The sequence below is a fragment of the Phytophthora ramorum genome (genome assembly GCF_020800215.1).
Source record: "Phytophthora ramorum isolate Pr-102 chromosome Unknown Phyram_PR-102_s0011, whole genome shotgun sequence".
NCBI lineage: Eukaryota > Oomycota > Peronosporomycetes > Peronosporales > Peronosporaceae > Phytophthora > Phytophthora ramorum.
In genome coordinates this window covers 1,579,666-1,601,417 of record NW_027150657.1, presented here as the reverse complement: position 1 = coordinate 1,601,417, position 21,752 = coordinate 1,579,666, and the positions used below count along the sequence as shown (strand labels likewise).

The window sequence follows — 21,752 nt, the reverse complement described above, 5'->3', positions numbered from 1 at the left end:
ATGGCAAGCGGAACGGATATGCTGGTTCTCTCCGGCTGCCAACTTCTTGTACGAGGAGTCTTGCATTGCTGAGGGCGGAACAGCGCGGGCGGGTTGTGTATTGTCGGAGGAAAGACATCAACATTCTCGATTACGCGTGGGGGATGAAGTGTACAGCACTGCGCTCTATGCTCCATGTGCATTTATTCTTGTCGCGTTGAAGCACCAAGTGGAAGTTTGAGTTTCGCCAGACAAGGAAAGTGAGGAAGACGTCCAACGCACGAACGCTCGAAGTACATTATGATCCACCAAACACTAAACAACAACATACGCCTACCACTTGAAGTCGAACGTGAGGCACGAGCGCAGACTCGGGAGGGCATTCACCTGGGCACGGAGCTCTCGACTGGTCGCCGTTGCCCCGCCCCACAGCCCCGCAGCTTGTTCCGCGGCCAGCATGGAGCTGTCGAGCACCTCGGCCTCTCGTAACACCCGTTCTTCCGTGAGTAGCTCCAAGTATCGCTGGTGGACCGACACTTTCGCCTCGTCCTGCGATTGCTCCGGCACGAGGATGGACGTGCGTTTGGCCAGCAATTTGCGGACTTGGATCTCCAGTTCGATCCACTCAGCTTCATCCTGTGCACGCTTGGTCTTCTGGCGACTGCGGTAGCCCTTCTCATAGCCGCGTTGCTTGTCCTTCCGTCGCTGGCCACGACCTGAAGGGTCGAGAACCTGCCGACGGGCTTGACGTGCTGGTTTGGCGGTTTGCTTGCTCTTGACGGGGCTGACACTCGGTGCGTTGCCCTTCGTCTTGACCTTGGTGGGGGACGCCATGGCGACGTCTTTGAGGTCGAGCGTCAGCGAGAGGAAGATCTGGGGCTTGCTGGGCACGGGGGTACAGACGACGTCGGGCATCTCGTCATCCATGTCGATGGCGATGGATTCGATCCACATGGGGATTGGGCCTTCCCATTCCATCGCGTTGGACATGGTGGTGAGGGTACTGGGGGCAGTGGGCGGTGCTGTGGACGGGGGTGACGCCGCTGTGGCAAATTGGAGAGTGAGGTGTTGGGTGGACTGCCATTCGTTGGTCTCGACGCTCTAAAGACGGAGCAAGTCAGACTCGTGCCTCTCTTCACAGATGAGGGCGTGGCGGCTCGAAAGAGATCGAAGGCACCACCTCTCCATGAGAACGTCCGGATAGCATTCGTTGCCATCCTCCATGGACAGCGTCTATATCAACTCGACCAAGATCGAAAAATCTAGAGCCGAGATCACCGCGAGCCCCACCGCATCTCTGTCGACTACGGAGCTTGGTGCCCTCGCCAGCGGAATGCCTCGGGTCCTCGTTCGATAAGACGGAGGTGAGAACCAACGGTGCCCTTCAATGCGGTTGTTAAATCGTTCGGATAGTTCCTACTGTGGGCGGAGTCCGAGTTGCACTGCCCTCCGCTACCTAAGGGCCACGGTGACGAAAGTTGAGGCGAGGGGCGGCGCTTGCTGCGCTGGATGGAGTCTGCCACGTCTACGCAGCCAAAGATGTTTCCCATGCAACGTCGGACCTTGCCTTACAACTCTCTCTGGCTTCAACTTCTTCTTGGTAAGCAATGCGTTTTCATAAGTCAGTTTTACGAGTTCAGGTTTAGCTAGTTGGTACGTCATTCTATGGTTGTAACCAAACAATGTGGAGACTAAAAGAACGCGATCAGCAGCAGCGACGAGGTGAGAGCTGCGCCCACAGTCACGATGTTCGAGAGCTTAGCCGTCGAAGCACCATTACCCGCCGCCGTCGATGCCGTGTCGGCGTACGGCAGATTGATTGATTGATCTGATGCTGCAGCCGCCGTTGTTTGGGATGTGGAGGGCTAGTGAGGCCCCGTACGAGCTGTAGTCCTTCAGCGTCGAAACCCACAGGTCCTCAAAGAAGGTATCGCTCTCGCCTCCACTCACAGCCCTGATGACATTGTCCATAGTTCGGAGCGCTATCATGGGCAAGTTCGTCGACGTGGTGGCATACGAGAAAAGCAAGTTGCCGCGAATCGACTTGCCCGACGTGAAGAGGTCCGCCAGCGAAATGCTGGTGCCGGCCGCGTCCAAGGTCAATGAGAAGATCTTCCACGTCTTCATGTACTGGATCAACGTGTCGATGGGCTCCAGACAAATGCCCATGGTGTCCACTCCGTTGGTACCGAATCCGATCGTGGCAGCGGCGTTCTTCGTGTTCGTGAATGACTTGCCTGCAAACGCGTTGCACGTTTGGTTGTTGGGGATTTGTACGAGGTTCAAAAGTGACGCCATATCGTCGTCCGACTGTATGAACGTGAAGGAGTTCACGATGGAGTACATGCACATTTCTTTCGTGACAGCACCCTTCAGGTTTGTGAACGTCCTCTCTCCGCATGCACGTTGGCGCCGAGCTCGGCCAACGTCTGCACCAAGCCGTCAAGGGAATCCGAAGAGTGTATCGACTTTAGCCAACAAATCGTCACAGCAACCGCCGGTACTGCCCAGCGCGTCCATGATGACTTCCGTCATAGCAGACTTTATGCACGGGATGAGAGTGATTTCCAGTATCGAACAGGCATTCGACCTGCCATCGGCGGTGTCGAGGTCTCTTTGAAGTTTTCGAGCGTCGAGAAGCAAGTCTTCATCGTGGAAGAGCTGGCCAACGAGATGTAAACTGCCTTCGGGTCGATGGCAGCGGCGCACTTGGACAGCCACGGAAGAGCGGCGTCGATCTCCTCGAATGTCGAGTTGAAGTCGAATTTTGAAAGATCACTCTCGGTCCACGACTCAATAGATGCCGCGAGCGTACTGCTGGAATCGCGTAATGTCTTGCACGTCGCAGTCGAAGCTTCCGTTGTGTGGTAGCCACTGACGGCGACGAAGAGAACCAGGAGTGCACGAAAGCAGGAAGCGTAAAGACGCATTTTCAAGTATTGGTTGATTGGTCGTTGGGTGCTTGTTGGCTTGAGCTGGCGAATTGCTAAGTGAGATTCTTCTTGGCGTGCACAGGAGCATCGGAACACCAACAAGTATAATCGGCCTTGAAGCCATCGTCTTCCGCAAGTGGTAGGTCTTACTTTGCAAGTTATTTGGTGCCGACATAAGAAGTATATATTTGGTATAGCCTGCTCAACCTTTCTGGGGTCAAACTTGGTTGAGCTTTCGCCTTCTTCTGGGTTACTGGCCGTCAAGCCCAACACAAACGCTGGTGCTGCTTCCAGTAGACATGAGATTGTGCTAGCGCCACAATGAATAGCTCGATGCCTGGCCTTGATTATTCTTTGATAGCGGCTGAAGAAAACTAAAAGTAGGTCGTGTGAGTTCAACCTCAGCTACCATCATTTCACTACGAGACCGCACACCCATAAGATTTCTATTGTTGGCAGCAACATTCCCAGGTAGCTAGCTGCTCAGAATCCGAATTCACGCTTACGTCAAAAAGGTATAACGATGGGGAAGTTTCATCGACGTAGTAGGAGGCGGCGTATCGGGCAACTGCGCGCACTGCGATTTCAAAGTCTCAGTGTGCGTCCACGATGGCAGAAGGTTGAAGGGTCCCAAGTCAGCTTCAGCATTGAGAAGCTGAGGAAGTTGCCCGAAGCAAACAAATCTAAGTCGAAAATGCGGTCCAAGTCTACGCTAAAATTGGCCACGCTGCCACTTATTCTCATTGCGTCAATCGGGTGCAGGCGAACGCGATTGTAAAGCCACTTTCATTCGTGAGCTGGAACTTTCTCTTACATTTCCGTGTTTGGAAGTTGGAGCAGACCCAGAAGCGGAACGACGTCGTCTTTCCTCTCGATGAAGTCGAGCGACTTGTATATCGAGTATCCACAGAGCTTCGTGTGGCGTTCGGCAGACGATATTAACCGCGTATTGGGTACAATGGTCGTTCGTGAGTCGGAGAAGAGTGTCTCGACTTGATCGACCAACGAGTCGCAGCAGCCACTAGTGATCGAATCGCATCCATGACGATCCCGATCATAGCGTCCTTCACACAGGGGACAGCAATATCCAGAAGCAGATAGCGGGCACAGAGTTCCCCACCCTTCAGAGCTCCAGAGTTCGTTGTTTGTTCGGTCTTAAGTAGACAGAATCGAGAGCTCGACGACACGGCATGGCTGCCATTCTCTTATCCGGTACAACTCTGTATAGTAAACCTGTCATAAACAGCATACGGATTTCAAGACAGGTTAAGGTTCATGTGAGTGGAATTCAGAGCCTGCCGCTTGCTAGGCCTAGGACCACAGCAACTTGCAGCAGTAGTAGTGCTGTCGGCCACTGCTTGGACTGGTGAAGTGACATGGCGATCGACTTGGAGGCTGGGATGGCGTCAGACGCGGCGTCGCACGACCTGATGGCGGTGGTGAGTACTGTGCGCAGGTTGTAGCTCTGCACCTCACAGGACGGGACGCTGGCCACCAAACTGGTTAAGAGCGCCAGGCACGCGCTGTCGTCGCAATAGGCGGTTGTGGTGCTGGACAGCGCGTCGCTGCCGCACTCGGTCGTGACGTTGCTGCTGAGTGTTGAGAGCTCGGAGACCTGAGCCGACGTGCACTCGGCCGCGTCGATAAGTTTAACGGCGACTGACAGCACGAGTGCAACGCAAAAGAGGCGGAAGAGGCATACGTCGTGACCTCTTGTCGAGCAATTCGGTAGTCCGCCGCAAATCGGAGAGTGGCGAGCTTCGTGACAATGTTGATGATTACTTGACCCGAAAAAGATTACCCTTCCTCGACAGAATATCCAGGCGGCTATAATACCAGGCTCAAAGGAGGCGAACGCCCGAGCTCTCGTACATTGTTGTTAGATATTCTATATGCATGATGCATTTTACATTGGCAGCGCACTCGCGATTGTAAGCAGGACGAAAGGCTGATGCACTGCAATAGCAGGACAGATGCATCGCCACCGGTACGCACAACAGAAGCTGCGCCGTTGCTGCCGCTGGAGCTTGCGGTGGCTGCGTCTTGTGCGCTAGTCTGGCGAAAATTCCACTGCGGAGCTCACTGACCGACACGGTGCGTACCGCTTTCTCCAGCTCTGGAAACGTGTACGAAGAGATCTGCCGGACGCACAAGTCTCGCTGCCCGCGACACACCGAGCACACCTGCGCGTAGGAATGCCGTCGACAGCCGAACTGGGCGTCGTAGCAGACCTCCGCGTTCTCGTAGCAGGGAGGGTTCGTATCTCGAAGTGCATCCAGGTCGGTCGGCAACTGCGTCATGTGGTTCGTGGCCTCGTCCGCCAGCTCGTTGTAGAGAGCGATCATGAGCTTTGTGCGTGCGATGTTGGTCTCAAGAGACGACGGGTTCTCCCAGAACGGGATACTCGTCACGTTCTTCAGTCCCAGAGTCTTGTCCTGGTCGAACGAGTGGAACTCCACGTTCCCGGCCTGGCAGAACGCGTTGTAGTTCTTGTAGTACTTGGCCGCCGCCATCTGAACGCTATCAATCGCCGATGCTGACGATTCCGATCCCGAACTGGAGCCAACTGAATCACTCGACGTCGAATTCGTCTCGTTGATCGCCGTGATGCCCACCAACTGATCAATAGACAAGTATCCAAGAATCTTATACGAAAACGTGCAAGCCACGCCGTCCGGGTCCGTCCCAAACGGACACAAGCCACCAGGGTTTTGTGTCTGCACTCGTCGCTCTTGCCGGCCGTCCAGCTCGACGTGACGCAACTGTTGGGGTACGAGAACCAGACCGTATCATAGTACGGAGCCTCCATGTCCGCCGAAAAGGCTTGGGCGCCCACACACGGTCCAATGTCCGGCTGGCCGTCCAGTCCATTGAACTGTTTGCACTCTGGCGGGTGCTTTCCACTGGAGCTCCCGTCTTCATCTGTATAGACACACTCCCCATCCTCCATCCACAAAGGGACAGAACTCTGGGTACATGTATCTCTGCTCTTGGTACTCGGCCAGCGCGGCGTTGGGCTGTACGATCTGCACCTCGAGGAACGTGATGACGCTCACGTTGTTCCTGCGTTGACAACCCATGGAGGCGTCTGATGGGTCCACGCCTCGGTCGATGCAGTCGCGTTGCAGGTACAGGAGCGCGCCCTCGACGCTGGAAGTGGTCACGGAGTCCATTGCGGCTCGGTGGCGCTGCTCGAACGAGAAATTCCCGTTGGAAGGCAAACCATCGGGAATTCCCGACACGAAAACCTGGTGGTCGGCGTCCCATACGGGCGCGAACGTCTCCACGCGCGCTTGGTAAGAGGTGACGCTGCGCATGGTCCAAGCATTGACGCCGTACAGAACCATAGACGTCCCAGAGACAGCGAGAGCAGCTTCATGGCGACACGAGAGCAATGAGCTGCTGACCTGCGAGCTTATCCGACCAGAAAAGACGAGTTTCAAGGACGTTGCCACAGGTGAATTATGGTGGTCCACACAACACCTCAAATGCGTTCTTCCCGTGTGCTGGCGCCGCTTCGCGCCGCAACAACAAAAATAACTCCCCAGGTATGGGGCACCCCGTGCGGTGTGGATTCCCGTGAGCGGGAGCGAAGCGGAACCACGGTGAAAGCCGCACGCGCGCCGAGCCAAGTTTGCATTTTATGTATATAGGGCATCATTGACGATTGGTGTGGACCACCATTGCTCCTCTGTGGCAGCAGAAACTCCAAATTGAAAAAGGGGAAATGGGATGAATATACGATTGCGGAGCTCGTCTTCTCTGTCACTGGCCTACAAATACAAGTATGTTCCTGCTACGGGAGGAAGGCCTTAGTACTCACTCACTTGGACGACGATTCCACTCAGGCACCTTCAAGCCGTGGTGACGAGGCGAAGGTTCCTGTTTACGACGAGCACTCCTCGCCCTTCGTGCCATCGGCCGGAATGTACCAGCAGTGCTTGGTCTCCACGCCGCCGGCGGTCGTGTCGGTCATGCTCGATCCGAACGTCCACGAGCTGTCCGCCGTGTGGTACTGCAGCTGCAGCCAGTCCTCCGACGCCGTCAGGGAGAAGAAGCCGTACTCGTCGCCCGTGTACGTCCAGACGTTCTCCACGTACTCGGCAGCGTACGTCGTAGGCCACTGGCTGATTCCTTCTGGATACCACCGCCAGCTCCGTTCTCGACGAAGTGCACACCAAGCGACTCTGAGTAGTCGTGCTTCTCGCCGTGCGTGTGGCCGTACACCCACGCGTGGATGCCAGAGCCCTCGAGAATGTCGAACCACGTCTTCATGCCCTTCTCGGCGTAGTGAACGCTGGGGCTGTAGTGGCTGTTGACGATCTTCCATGTCGCGGTAGACGACGCCACCTTCTCCGCCAGCTGCGTGCGCGAGTCGTCACTCCACTCGGTGAACTTGGCGTAGCACGCGTCGTACATGTCCGTGTCACCGCCGCAGCAGTAGTCGTCACCACGGGCCACACCGTTGCACGACTCGTCGTCACCCTCCGAGTAGCCGTAGCACTGGCAGCACACCTGCTGAGCGGCGTGTACATCGGCATCGCCCGAGTCCACGTTGAAGATATCAATGCTCACCCCCGAGTCCGAGTCCTCGATCGAGTAGACGTAGAAGTGGTCCTTGAGCACCCAGCGGTCGTCGTTAGGGCTCGTATACTCCTGCTGCCACTTGAACTTGTTCTCCAGCGCCGTAATGAGCTCGTCACTGGTGCTACACTTGGCGTTGTTGTCGCCGTCCGAGCAAATGTAACTGGCACCACCGTAGTCGTGGTTGCCCAGCACGTTCACAAAGGGGATGCCAGCCAGGTTGCTTCCGTCGAACTTGCCTTCGAAGGTGGCCGTGAACCGAGTGTCACGTGCGTCCTCGCTGTTGATGCCCGTCCAGTAGAAATTGTCTCCGTGGCTGAGAACGGCCTTGGGCTTCACGTCGGCGTTGCCCGCCTGCGTGTTCATGAGGCTGGACACGACATCCTCCGCCACAATGTCAAAGTTGTTGTACGTCTCAGAGCGAGTGCAGCACGAGTCCTGCGTCACGGTCGTGCCCCAATCACCGATGGCGAAGGCCGCGAGCGAATACGTCACTACAAACAGCAAAATAAAACCCATTATTTTCTGTGGGCTTTTTCTCTCCCATCAATGTCCAACATACCTGATGTGGGGTCCGACGTCACAGTGGAAGTGACGCTTGAGTTGCCCGAGCCTGTTGACGTTTTCTTGCTGGTGGAGGAGCTGGTGCCGCTCGTGCCGCTGCTGCCGCTGGAGGCGGTGGAGCCGCCGCTCGAGTTGGCCGATTCCTCCGACGACGTGCTGGACGAGCTGGACGAGGTGGCCACGATCACGCCCACGATGGCACCCACCACGGCGCAGAGCACCACCACGCCAATGATTATCAGGCGCTTGTTGACCGCCATTGCTTCCTGATTCCTAGTTCTGCACCTTGTCCAGTCGAGGCGAATCTGTGAATGAGGAGACCCACGGAACAGATCGGGAAAGGATGCAGAAATTCAGCGGTCTCTTTTTGGAAAATCATTTATTACGTAAAATAGCCGTAAATGGACGGGCTATTTCACCCGATCAGAATCGAGCACCATGTTTTAGATACGTTGAACCATATCGGAATAGCGAAGAATCATATTATAAGATTTATTCTGACGTTGTTGTACCAATAATTGAATCATATTTATCAAATTATCTGTTGACAGAGGTTCCAAATCGCCGCGAAATAAGCTGGCTCTGATTTTTTGGCTGTGATTGGCTGGGTTATTTACTCGTCTAGCCCAGCCGATTAAAAACGTGTCGCACCCACATGGACCAGACACAAATCAATCAGCAAAATGCTCTTTGCGGTTATCCATGCGAAACTATCCAGCAAGCAAGGCTGGGGAGCATTGGTCGACGTTCGTACATGTAGCGAGGGGCAAGAAGACGCTGCTGCATTTCGGGCGCTGACGGCAAGTCCCACGCGAGTTGAAGCGATCGTTCCCTCGTGGATTAAGCAGCAGCTCCCACGCATTAATCTGGGATCCTTGCGGAATTCCCAACACATGGCGACGGGAAAAATCGTGCCACGAATGTCCTCCGAAGACACGTACGGTAGTTTACCCACGCCAGCGTCGACCATCGCCTAAAGCAGCAGCCGTTCTACGATCGTTGGTCGACCTCGGAGGCTTTCCAGGGCCCACCCAACTGAAAAGATACTTACGACGGCTGGCCAAACTTAACCACAAGGCCAATTACCGCGCACGAGACACTAGGACTGTGTTTGACGCTGGGGTGTGCACGGGTAAGTTATGGAAGAGTGCACAGTTCCGCTAACTTACACGGGGAGTCCTGAGCTCTCCAGCTGCGACCAATGTTTCAGTTCGTGCTGCCAATGTCGCGAGTACACTGCAAATGGAGCTCTTCGGAGTGGAGCGAACACAAGGCAATCAACTGCTCGACTACTTGTTGATATCAACCTGGCATACTTTCAGGTGCATAGCGTGCAGCATGCGATCTTACACCAGCGATGTGTGTTACATGTACTGCTTGCTTGTTGTGGTGCCTTCGAGGAGGAGAGCCAAATGGACTGACGTGCATGAGAAAATCAAACAGTCTTAACCACGGTCCACGTTGTTGACATCTCTCATGCCGAATTTTGGTGTAATCGACAATGCAAATGAGAAGTTCAAACAGCAAAATACGTGCAAACGTGGCATGAGATTAATTCACTTCAGCCTAACACTGTCTTCGTGCGACTCACAGCTTCCATCTACGAGGACGTGCAGTCCTTGCCCTCACCGCCGTCCAACGGAATGTACCAGCAGTGCTTCGTAGCAACGCCACCAACCGTGGTCGACTTGAAGCTCTCCGCGAACGACCAGGTGTCATCCGCCGTGTGGTACTGCAGCTTCAGCCACTCCTCAGACGCCTCCACGGACATGAAACCGTACTCGTGACCACCGTAGACCCAGAGGTTCTCAACCTCACCAGCAGCAAACTCGGGGATTCCGCTGGCAGACTCCTTCTGGATACCACCGCCAGCGCCGTTGTCCACGAAGTGAACCTTGTGCGAGGACGAGTAGTCGTGGTTCTCACCGTGCGTGTGGCCGTTCATCCAGAGCTGGACACCCGAGTCCTTGAGGATGTCGAACCACTTTTCATGCCGGTCTCGTCGTAGTGAGCGTACGGCGAGTAGTGGCTGTTGACAATCTTCCAGGTTGCAGTCGACGCCGCCACTTCCTTCGCCAGCTGCTTGCGGGAGTCATCACTCCACTCTGTGAACTTGTCGAAACAGGCATCGAACATGTCAGTGTCGCCACCGCAGCACAGCTCGTCACCACGGGCGGCGTTCTTGCACATCTTGTCGTCACCCTCAGCGTAGCCGTAGCACTGGCAGCAAGTCTGTTGCGCGCCGTGCGTGCTGGCATCTCCGGCATCCACATTGAAAATGTCGATACTCACACCCGAGTCCGAGTCCTCAATCGTGTACACGTAGAAGTGGTCCTTCAGAACCCAACGGTTATCGTTCGGGCTCGTGTAGTCTGACTGCCACGAGAATTTGTTGGACAGCGCCTTCACCAGGTCGTCAGCGGAAGAGCACTTGGCGAGGCCCTTGTCGTCCGAGCAGATGTAGCTGGCACCACCGTAGTCGTGGTTGCCCAGCACGTTGACCCACGGCACGCTCTTGATGTTCGATCCGTCGTACTTGCCCTCGAAAGTCGTCGTGAATCGCGAGTCGCGGCTACCTTCGCTGTCAATGCCCGTCCAGTAGAAGTTGTCGCTGGAGGAATAGAGAGCAAACGTATGGTTAGCGTGTGGCCAAGAGCAATGAGAACAGTTCATGGCCTTACCCGTGGCTGAGGATGCACTTGGGAGGCGCCGAAGCAGCGCTAGCCTGCGTGTCCATAATACTGGCGACGATATCCTCGGCATTGACATCGTAGTCGTTGAACGTCGACGAGCGAGTGCAGCACGAGTCCTGCGTGACGGTGGTACCCCAGTCACCGATAGCGAACGCAGACAGCGTGAACTTGGCTGGACAGCAAAGCAAAGCGGTCAGTTATCAAAGTGTTACCACAGGGCGTACGAACGACGAGGTCTCACCGGAAGTCGGGTCAGAAGTGACGGAGCCTGTGCCTGAGCTCGAACTCGTGCTCGTCTTCTTCTTCTTCTTGGACGCAGTGCTCGTCCCACTGGAGGAGCTGGTAGTTGTAGAGCTGTCGCTGCCACTACCCGCCACACTAGAACCGGAGCCAGAACTAGACGTCCCCGACGATTCACTCGCCGAGCTGCTCGCGTTACGAGTCACCATGACACCGACAATCACGCCGATGATGGCGAGAACCAACACCACGCCGGTGAGCTGGGCCTTCTTGGTCATCATCTTGACACCTAGTTTCGCTGCGCGTCGTGCTCGTGTGCTGTGGTTTGTCCTGTCCTCCTAACAGGTGCGCTAATACCTCTCCTCCGCGGCAAAAGTGCAAATGGCGAGGACTCTGTGCCTCGTTGTTACGGCTCTGAACTGGAGTTGTGCGACGAAGCACTGCCATCTGTACGGTGTGGGGCTATCCTATCCCGGCTCCTTGTCTTCCAGCTTGATTTGATTAAATAGTCAGTGGGACTGCAGCGGTAAGCTTACCATGAATTCAAGACTTTGGCGATCGCTTCGAACACCAATTTTCTAACGTGCTGCCGCGATATCGACCCCAGGCTGGACGAGGCGTCCTCACCCATCTGAATTGAGTCTCGAAGCAACGATAAAGAGAGAATTGCCCCGTTGTGATGCACGCTCCACACTACATCGTGGGTACGAACTGGTTGACAGCGTCTATCATTTTGTTCTCAAGGCAAAATCCACCCCAACTCCGGTCGCAATTGGTAGAGAGGCAACAATACTCTCGACATTTCAACAACGCGAGCGCTCAGCGATGTAGCAACCATCAGCTTTTGCCGTTAGCCTTCATCCCGTTCAAACAGCAAAAGTAGGTTACGTAGATCAAAATGGTTAATTCATTCAAACTCTCTTGTAACATTTAGCACTCCTTGCCGGTGTCGCCGTCAACGGGGATGTACCAGCAGTGCTTCGTAGCCACGCCGCCGATAGTAGTCGAGTTAAAGCTTTCGGCGTACGACCACGAGTCGTCTGCCGTGTGGTACTGCAGCTTCAACCACTCCTCAGACGCCTCCACGGACATGAAGCCGTACTCCTGGCCACCGTACGCCCACACGGCCTCCACATCGGACGAAGCGTACTCCGGGATACCGCTGGCAGACTCCTTCTGGATACCGCCACCAGCACCGTTGTCCACAAAGTGCACCTTGTGCGAGGACGAGTAGTCGTGGTTCTCACCGTGCGTGTGGCCGTTCATCCAGAGCTGGACACCCGAGTCCTTGAGGATCTTAAACCACTTTTTCATGCCGGTCTCGTCGTAGTGAGCGTAGGGCGAGTAGTGGCTGTTCACGACCTTCCACGTCGCGGTCGACGCCGCCACTTCCTTCGCCAGCTGCGTGCGCGAGTCGTCACTCCACTCTGTGAACTTAGCGTAGCAGGCATCGTACATGTCGGTGTCGCCACCGCAGCAGAGTTTGTCACCACGAGCAACATTCTTGCACGTGTCGTCATCTCCCTCAGCGTAGCCATAGCACTGGCAGCAGGTTTGCTGGGCAGCGTGAGTGCTAGCGTCACCTGAGTCAACGTTAAAGATGTCGATGCTCACCCCCGAGTCCGAGTCCTCAATCGAGTACACGTAAAAGTGGTCCTTCAGGATCCAGCGGTCGTCATTCGGACTCGTGTACGTCGACTGCCACGAGAACTTGTCCTCAAGAGCAGACACGACGGCATCGGCGTCCGAGCACTCGGCCGGGTTGTCGCCGTCCGAGCAAATGTAACTGGCACCACCGTAGTCGTGGTTGCCCAACACATTAATCCACGGCACGCTCTTGATGTTCTCCTTCGTACTTTCCCTCGAAAGTCGTCGTGAATCGCGAGTCACGTCCGCCTTCGCTGTCAATGCCCGTCCAATAGAAGTTGTCTCCGTGGCTGAGAATGCACTTGGGGGCAGCCGAGGCGGCGCTGGCCTGCTGGTTCATGATATTGGCCACAATGTCCTCAGCGTTGACATCGTAGTCGTTGAACGTCGACGAGCGGGTGCAGCACGAGTCCTGCGTGACGGTAGTTCCCCAGTCGCCGATGGCAAAGGCTGACAGCGTAAACTTGGCTGCAAGACAAGGCACAAAGATCGGTAAGTCTCAGCAACGGCTCTGGTACCGTCTCAATGGGATGAAGCTCACCTTCGGTCGGGTCGGACGTGACGGAGCTCGAGCCGGAGCTGGTGCTGTTCTTGAGCTTGTAGGTCGTACCAGTGGAGGACGAGGTGCTAGTGACAGTAGAACTACCGCTGCCACTGCTGGTGCTCACGGATCCCGAGCTGGAGCTGGAAGTGCCCGAGGACTCACTGGCCGAGCTGTTGGCCTGGCGGCTCACGACCACGCCGATGATGACGCCGATGATGGCGACAATGACCACCACGCCGATGATCGCTGCTTTTTTCGAGACCATTTCGATACCTCTGTACTCCGAGTCTCGTCCGGGTGCTCTGATGCCTGAGAAAGCTCAAATGAGCCGTGTGCTGTCTGGCCAGTCGAGCACTGCCCGGCACAATGGAGACTGGACCTCTCCCTCACGATTGCAGTTATCTTTCCCACGCGCTGATTCGCTGCGTATTGTCAAATTTGGTGCTGATTGGCTATTCAAATTTGGTGTTCGACCAGACAATCGGACGCAAATTAAAGTTAATCCCGCTCCTAGTGCATCACGACAAACGCTACACTGCGATGCTTTGGGCACAGACAGACGCGAACACTACGATGTATTTCGCCGCACAGCGCCATGGAACAGACACCCGAGCTTACTGCCGCCTGCAGCATGGTTTTCCCACCAATCGAACAGCCTGAAAATCGATGAATTGTCAGAGGCGGCCGGAGGAATCCCAGCAAAGCACCAACGACGCCACTACGAATGGATAGTCGGTGCCTGACGTTGAGTCGATTCGCGTCTCTACGCTGCGGTTCCCAGCTGGCTTGCCATCTCTGTGGCACTGACTCAGTGCGAACCTACAGCTTTAGGTCACGACGAAACCTCAAAAAGGTGGTGTTGGTTTTTCAACATTTGGACGGATATGCATCTACGCTACGAGGACGAAGACGAAGAAGTGCACTCCTGGCCTTCCGTGCCATCGTTCGGCACGTACCAGCAGTGCTTGGTGGCAACACCACCCACGGTGGTCGAGTTGAAGCTCTCAGCGTACGACCACGAGCTGTCGGCCGTGTGGTACTGCAGCTTCAGCCAGTCCTCCGACGCTGTTAACGAGAAAAAGCCGTACTCGTCACCCGTGTACGACCACAGGTTCTCCACGTAGTCCGTGCGTAGGTCGGGATGCCGCTGGCAGCTTCCTTCTGAATGCCACCGCCAGCGCCGTTGTCTACGAAATGCACGCCGAGCGACGACGAGTAGTCGTGGTTCTCTCCGTGCGTGTGGCCGTTCAGCCACAGGTGGATGTCGGTGCCGTTGATAATGTCAACCAGTCCTGCATGCCGGCCTCGCGTAGTGAGCGTACGGGTTGTAGTGGCTGTTGACAACTTTCCACGTTGCCGTCGAGTTGGCGATGTTTGCTGCGAGCTGCTTGCGCGAGTCGTCACTCCACTCTGTAAACTGAGCGATGCAGTCGTCGTACATGTCCGTGTCTCCTCCACAGCAAGCATCGTCACCACGAGCAACGTTGTCACAAGTATCATCGTCGTCACCGGCATATCCGTAGCACTGGCAACAAGTTTGCTGAGCACCGTGGGTGTCGGCGTCACCGGAGTCCACGTTGAAGATGTCGATGCTCACACCCGAATCCGCGTCCTCAATGGTGTAGACGTAGAAATGGTCTTCCAAGATCCAGCGGTCGTCGTTTGGACTCGTGTAGGTTGATTGCCACGAGAACTTGTTCTTCAGAGCGGTGACCAGCTCGTCCGAGTCGGAGCAAGCCGCCGTGCCATCGTCCGAGTCCGAACAGATGTAGTCGGCACCACCGTAGTCGTGGTTCCCCAGTACATTCACCCACGGGATCGTCTTGATGTTGTCGCCGTCATATTGTCCTCGAAAGTTGTCGTGAAACGGGTGTCGCGACCGTCGTCGCTGTTGATTCCTGTCCAGTAAAAGTTGTCGCCGTGGCTGATGATGATCTTGGGAGTCACATCGGCGTCGCCGGCCTGTTGGTTCATCAGGTCAGCGACGATATCCTCGGCATTTATATCGTAGTCGTTATGTATGAAGAACGGGTGCAGCACGAGTCCTGCGTGACGGTCGTGCCCCAGTCGCCGATAGCGAATGCAGACAGCGAGTACGTGACACTGGTCGGGTCCGAGGTGATGCTGGACGACCCACTGCTTGTGCTTGTGCTCTTCTTGGTCGAAGATGTAGTGCTACCGGAGCTGTCTGTCGTGGTGGAGCTGCCTGAACCGGACGAGCTGGCCGACGTGCCGTCGGTGGTGCTGGTCGAGCTCGACGACCGCTGCTCACCACCACACCGACGATCACGCCGACGACAGCCAGAACGACCACGACGCCGATAATGACCAGCGCTTTTCTTGGGATCCCCATTTCTTGGTCCTGTGCTGCTTGTCCCCTGCACTAGCCGGCGCAAATTCTTGAGTGAGCCAAACCACCAGGACAGCGAAGACCTCCATATTCATCGGGCGATCGAGCATGCACCAAGGACAAGGATCAGGATCCGTCCGGCACTTGCTTAGTCGTGCGTCATAATGAAAGCAAGCCTTGCCTAGTCGGAGCTCCGGGCACATCCGCCCGTACGACACCTGGTCACAGTGACCCGGTTCTGGGATGCCTGCCAAACCTCGGGACAATATGCCTGTAAGCAGTCCGTTCACTTTCGCCGCGCGGAAAGCCCTCGACAAGAGGATGGCTGAAAATCCAGTCTGGTTGAGGAGGCGTATGCCGTGAAGTTTGCATTGTTGTCGAGTCCTTTTGGATCATCTTGTGATCTGAGCAAGCAAGCGATCACGCGCACGGTGTTCACACCCCTGGAGTCCGTGTTCACGTGTCAAGCGAAGTAAGTTTGTCTTGACGATCCGCTTTGATTGTCGGCGATAATGTAGCGCTTGGTCTTTGATTCGCGACAGGAATTGTTGCAGTTCAGCTCCACTATCAAAAGGTGATCAATACTTCAACATGGAGCGGTTTGCTGGAGATTAATTTACCATCAAGAGCTTTGCCCACCGAGAATCTCGGCGACAGGGACTCGCTGGACCAAACTACGCACACAGCGCAATAATTTCAACGAGCAAGTGCTCATGTCCATTTCTAAGCCGTCTGTGGTCAAGGATATCGCAGCAGACTTGACAGCATATGGAAACAAGACTTTGGTTTATTATTTCGTTCGGGCCAAACCAATGCTGCGGGGTTCCTCAAAACAATTGCTCCGACGCTTGCTGGTACACAAACTTTCAAAATATCTACGAGGATCCCGACGAGGACGTGCACTCCTGTCCTTCCGTGCCATCGTTCGGCACGTACCAGCAGTGCTTGGTGGCAACACCACCCACGGTGGTCGAGTTGAAGCTCTCAGCGTACGACCACGAGCTGTCGGCCGTGTGGTACTGCAGCTTCAGCCAGTCCTCCGACGCTGTTAACGAGAAAAAGCCGTACTCGTCACCCGTGTACGACCACAGGTTCTCGACGTAGTCCGTGGCGTAGGTAGGAATGCCACTGGCGGACTGCTTGATGATACCACCGCCAGCGCCGTTGTCTACGAAATGAACACCGAGCGACGACGAGTAGTCGTGGTTCTCTCCGTGCGTGTGGCCGTTCAACCACAGGTGAACATCACTGCCGTTGATAATGTCAAACCACCCTTGCATACCAGTTTCGGCGTAGTGAGCGTACGGGTTGTAGTGGCTGTTGACAACTTTCCACGTTGCCGTCGAGTTGGCGATGTTAGCGGCCAGCTGCGTGCGGGAGTCGTCCGCCCACGTCGTAAGCTGGGCCACGCAGTCGTCGTACATGTCCGTGTCTCCTCCGCAGCAGGCGTCATCGCCACGGGAGATATTATCGCACGTATCGTCGTCATCACCGGCGTACCCGTAGCACTGACAGCACGTCTCTTGAGCTCCGTGCGAGTCGGCGTCGTTCGAGTCAATGTTGAAAATGTCGATGCTCACGCCAGAGTCCGAGTCCTCAATGGTGCGGACGTAGAAATGGTCCTCCAAGATCCAGCGGTCGTCGTTGGGACTCGTGTAGCTCGACTGCCACGAGAACTTGTTCTTCAGAGCGGTGATGAGCTCGGTCGAGTCGGAGCACGCAGCCGTGTTGTCGCCCGACGAGCAGATGTAGTCGGCGCCGCCGTAGTCGTGGTTCCCCAGCACATTCACCCACGGGATCGTCTTGATGTTGTCGCCGTCGAACTTGTCCTCAAAGTGGTCGTGAATCGAGAGTCACGACCGTCTTCGCTGTTAATCCCCGACCAGTAGAAGTTATCACCGTGGCCGATCACGACCTTGGGGGTCACGTCGGCGTCGGCAGCCTGCTGGTTCATGATGGTGGCCACAATGTCCTCTGCGTTGATGTCGTAATCTGTGTACCCCGATGACTGGCAGCACGAGTCCTGCGTGACGGTGGTGCCCCAGTCTCCGATGGCAAAGGCTGCCAGCGAGTACGTTGCACTTGTCGGGTCCGACGTGATCGTCGTGGATCCGCTGCTGGTGCTCGTCTTCTTGGTGGACGACGTCGTGGTGCCTCCGGAGCTGGTCGTCGTACTGCCTGAGGCAGAAGTCGAGCCTGAAGATGTCCCGTCGCTGGTGCTAGCCGAGCTGGACGAGTCCTGCGTCACCACTACGCCCACGATCACGCCGACGACGGCCAGAACCACCACGACCACGATGATGATCAGCGCTCTCCTGGGGATGGCCATTGCAAGAGGCAAATAACGCTTTGCTGCTGAGTTTTAGTGCTTGCTTGACTGGGCTGCTGCCTACTGTGTTGTGTGCTGCGGATTCGTGAGTGAACAAGGAGGCCTGGACCCCCAGTTCGTGGCTGTGCTCCGTCTCAAGCCGCTGATATCAGACGGACTGTCATTGGTCGACGAGCATTTTGGCGAATCGTATCGTGGCAAAAATGATCTGCTGGGAGTCATCAAGCTGACTATGTGCTTGTGCGGCAACGATCCCCGGTGCGGCACCGATCCAGCGATCGCCACTTGGCGCCTGGTGTATTGTGCCTAGAGCCCCGACCACCTGCCTAGAATCTGAGCTCTCTCGCAGCGAGGCTGGCGTCGACGGGGCTGCCCCCAGCTACTAATACCATCTCTCCATACCATTCAATACTTTTTTCTCGGTGTCGAGGGGTGTAGGTGCTATAAGTTATAGTATAACAGCACGGCGGCTGAAAATCCAGGCGTGTTAGTGGTGTCGGGTTGCGTGTGAAGCTGTCGGGTCGTGTAAAGCTAGCTATGGCATAGGACACGAATCCCAAAGGCGCAAGATAAGAATGAACTGAGAATCGAGTTGTTGGTGCCAACGTTGAATGAAAGCTTAGCGCAAACTACGACTCAACGGACGACCGACGCCAAAGCCGTGTACGAGAGGCAATACGCTCTGCACAATGATCTCCTCACCGAGAGTGCGGTAATAGCACCTCGTCTTGATCACTCACGCTGGCCACGATCGTCGCCAGTCGTTGTCAACGACTGATAATTCGTTGCCCCTCCAAGCAATTAATCGCAAGGCCTGTTCTTCCATTCCAGCGGCGACAGCAGCACCTGGGGGCACAACAACGGCTTTGTACTAGGAATCTGCAGTTCCAGACAAAGTTTACAAGAGTTCTCGCAACTAACCATGGAACGCGCTATTACCTGAATTATCTGTGAAGAGGTGCTAATATGTAGGAAAACTACGAGGACGACGTGCACTCCTTGCCCTCCGTGCCGTCGTTCGGGATGTACCAGCAGTGCTTGGTTGCAACACCACCGATCGTGGTCGAGTTAAAGCTCTCAGCGTACGACCACTTGTCATCGGCCGTGTGATACTGCAGCTTCAGCCAGTCCTCTGAAGCCGTGAGTGAGAAGAAACCGTACTCTTGTCCATTGTACACCCACAGGTTGTCAATGTAGTTCGTGGCATACGTCGGGATACCGCTCGCAGATTCCTTCTGAATACCACCGCCAGCTCCATTATCGACGAAGTGAACGCCAAGAGAGGAAGAATAGTCGTGGTTCTCTCCGTGCGTGTGTCCGTTCAACCAAAGGTGAACGCCCGTGCCGTTGATGATGTTGAACCACTTGTCCATACCAGCCTCAGCGTAGTGAGCGTACGGAGAATAGTGGCTGTTGACCACCTTCCAGGTCGCCGTGGAGTTGGCAATGTTCGCTTCCAGTTGTTTACGGGAGTCGTCGCTCCAGGCGGTGAACTGGGCCATGCATTGGTCGTACATGTCGCCGTCCCCTCCGCAGCAAGAATCGTCGCCACGCGCGACGTTGGCGCACTTGGCGTCATCATCGCCGGCGTAGCCGTAGCACTGGCAGCAGGTTTCCGTGGCGCCGTGCGAGTCGGCATCCCCCGAATCAACATTGAAAATGTCGATGCTCACACCTGAGGCTTCGTCCTTAACGTTGTAGACGTAGAAGTGATCCTCCAGCACCCAGCGGTCGTCGTTGGGGCTCGTGTACGTCGACTGCCACGAGAACTTGTTCTTCAAAGAGGTGAGCAGATCATCGGTCGACGAGCACTTGCCAGCGCTGTCTCCGTCCGAGCAAATGTAGTCTGCGCCACCGTAGTCGTGGTTCCCCAACACGTTGACCCAGGGGAGGGTCTTGATGTTGTCGCCGTCGAACTTGCCCTCGAACGTGGTCGTGAACCGCGAGTCCCGTCCGTCTGCACTGTCGATTCCGTTCCAGTAGAAGTTGTCGCCGTGGCCGATGACGCACTTGGGGGTGACTTCCGCGGCGCTCGCCTGCTGGTTCATGACGCTGGCCACAATGTCCTCTGCGTTGACATCGTAGTCGTTGTACGTGGACGAGCGCTTGCAGCAGGAGCTCTGAGTGGTGGTGGTGCCCCAGTCTCCGATGGCAAAGGCAGCCAAAGAGTACGTCACACTGGTCGGGTCCGACGTGATGCTGGACGACGCACTGGCGGCGCTCGTCTTCTTGGTCGAGGACGACGACTTGGTCGTGCCTCCGCTAGCGCTGTCCGTCGTGGCAGTGGAGCCCGAGCCTGAGGCGGAGCTGGATGTGCCGTCGCTAGTGCTGGCCGAGCTGGATGAGCCCTTGCTCACCACCACGCCCACGATGACGCCCACGATGGCCAGCACCACGATCACGCCGATGGCGATCAGCCCCTTCCTCGGAATCGCCATGTCGGTCTGTTAGAATGTCGTACTGCGCTGTCCAGCAGTGAGTTCCGGTCCACGCTGCGAATTCGCGAATGACAGACCACAGAAAAGCAACAGCTCGGATCGAGGGTGCCAGCTGTGGACGCCTGGCTCATCGGCTCAGACAGCGAGAGCTGCTGGTGATTGGCCGATGCCAAGTTATCCCTCGCACGAACACCGCACGCCCTCTACGCCTTTCGCGAGATCAATCGTGGGGACTCCCCACCGGGAGGAAAGGCCGACGTATCAACTGCAATCGCCTGCAGCTCACGCCCAGTTACCAATTCACGAATCCTCGGGCTTTTGAATGGCTTGAAGCACTGCGACGCGGACGTTGTTGTGCAGACCGTGCTCGATGGTGAGTGTATGGGTTGTGATGGCTGCTCGCCATCTTCCACGCCACGGTCACGCTAGCGATGTTCGCTGTAGTTGCTTGCGAAATCCGTCACTCCAAGCGATAGACTGACCAAAACACTTGTCGTACAGGGCTGATTACAACTTTGGGGGGATTTGCCAGCCTGCTGGTCTATTACATTCGCCACAACGTCCTCTGCATTGGCATCGTAGTCAGCGTAGGTGGACGGCGCCAATTGTAAAGGTTACAAGCGAATACGAGGCGCTGGTTGGGTCCGGCGTGATGCTGGCAGACCCGGTCGAGCTCTTCGACGCCTACACCTTTGTGGAAATTCCTGCAAGAGTGATCTGTTGTGGCAGTGCTGCTACTGCTGCGTCAATACTGGCCGACGAGCTCTTACCTATCGACCACCACAACGATCACTTTCCTCGGAATTCCGATTCTTGCCGTTCTGTCCCGCCTCAGTCGGTGCAAATTCGAGAGTGAACTGCGTGTTTGCCAGTACCTTGGCATCGTTTGCCAGCGCCGTAGTGCAATGTTGTCCCTTTTGACAGATAAGGCAAAGGTCGAATTGCACCAGCTCAGCCAAACAGCGAAATATGGCAATTCGGCCCCATGAACAACCCAATCTTTGGCGATCACAACACCCAACCGTGCGATCACTAGATCAAAAGACCACGCTTCTTCACCCATTTCTCTCGACCATGTCGAGCGCCGCCACTTCCGCCACCAAATGGGAGCTTGAGTGACATCTACATGTAACGCGAGCCTCGTGAAATGCTGCAGCTGCAGACGTCTCTGAGAAAAGCTTCACTCGGCCATCCTCAACCCAAAGAAGCCTCCGCCCGAGAGCTCTCTGCTCTGTCCACCGTCTCGTGGCGTCGACGACCAGGTCTTCCGCCCACGATCTTTCGCGCATCATCAACAATTACGTTGCCCAACATAACGCTCAAGTTGCATGAACTTAGCCTATGTTGCTCCAAGTTGCGCGTAACAGTCCGTAATCCCTGCGAAATCCGCTACGCCAATCCGCCATCGCCTTCGCCGTTTTCCCCCTTGAAGCTGCGACACTGTCACTCGG

The 21,752-nt window shown here is 55.8% G+C and overlaps 4 protein-coding genes across 4 annotated transcripts; all 4 read right to left on the bottom strand.

The window, feature by feature from the left end:
* Nucleotides 1–312: 312 nt before the first annotated feature.
* Nucleotides 313–969, bottom strand: KRP23_11270 (uncharacterized protein; the record flags this gene model as incomplete). The annotated part of the gene is made up of 1 exon (XM_067881804.1): nucleotides 313–969. The coding sequence occupies one exon, from the start codon at nucleotides 967–969 to the stop codon at nucleotides 313–315; it is 657 nt and encodes a 218-aa protein (XP_067741082.1).
* A 786-nt stretch (nucleotides 970–1,755) lies between these two features.
* On the bottom strand, nucleotides 1,756–2,331 carry KRP23_11269 (uncharacterized protein; the record flags this gene model as incomplete). Its single annotated transcript, XM_067881803.1, has 1 exon — nucleotides 1,756–2,331. The coding sequence occupies one exon, from the start codon at nucleotides 2,329–2,331 to the stop codon at nucleotides 1,756–1,758; it is 576 nt and encodes a 191-aa protein (XP_067741081.1).
* Nucleotides 2,332–4,200: 1,869 nt separating this feature from the next.
* On the bottom strand, nucleotides 4,201–6,259 carry KRP23_11268 (uncharacterized protein; the record flags this gene model as incomplete). Its single annotated transcript, XM_067881802.1, has 4 exons — nucleotides 4,201–4,571; nucleotides 4,996–5,530; nucleotides 5,608–5,787; nucleotides 5,849–6,259. 4 exons carry the CDS (start codon nucleotides 6,257–6,259, stop codon nucleotides 4,201–4,203), a joined length of 1,497 nt encoding a protein of 498 aa, XP_067741080.1.
* A 1,599-nt stretch (nucleotides 6,260–7,858) lies between these two features.
* KRP23_11267 (uncharacterized protein) lies at nucleotides 7,859–8,320 on the bottom strand (the record flags this gene model as incomplete). The annotated part of the gene is made up of 3 exons (XM_067881801.1): nucleotides 7,859–7,866; nucleotides 7,961–7,990; nucleotides 8,059–8,320. The coding sequence occupies 3 exons, from the start codon at nucleotides 8,318–8,320 to the stop codon at nucleotides 7,859–7,861; spliced, it is 300 nt and encodes a 99-aa protein (XP_067741079.1).
* Nucleotides 8,321–21,752: the final 13,432 nt, after the last annotated feature.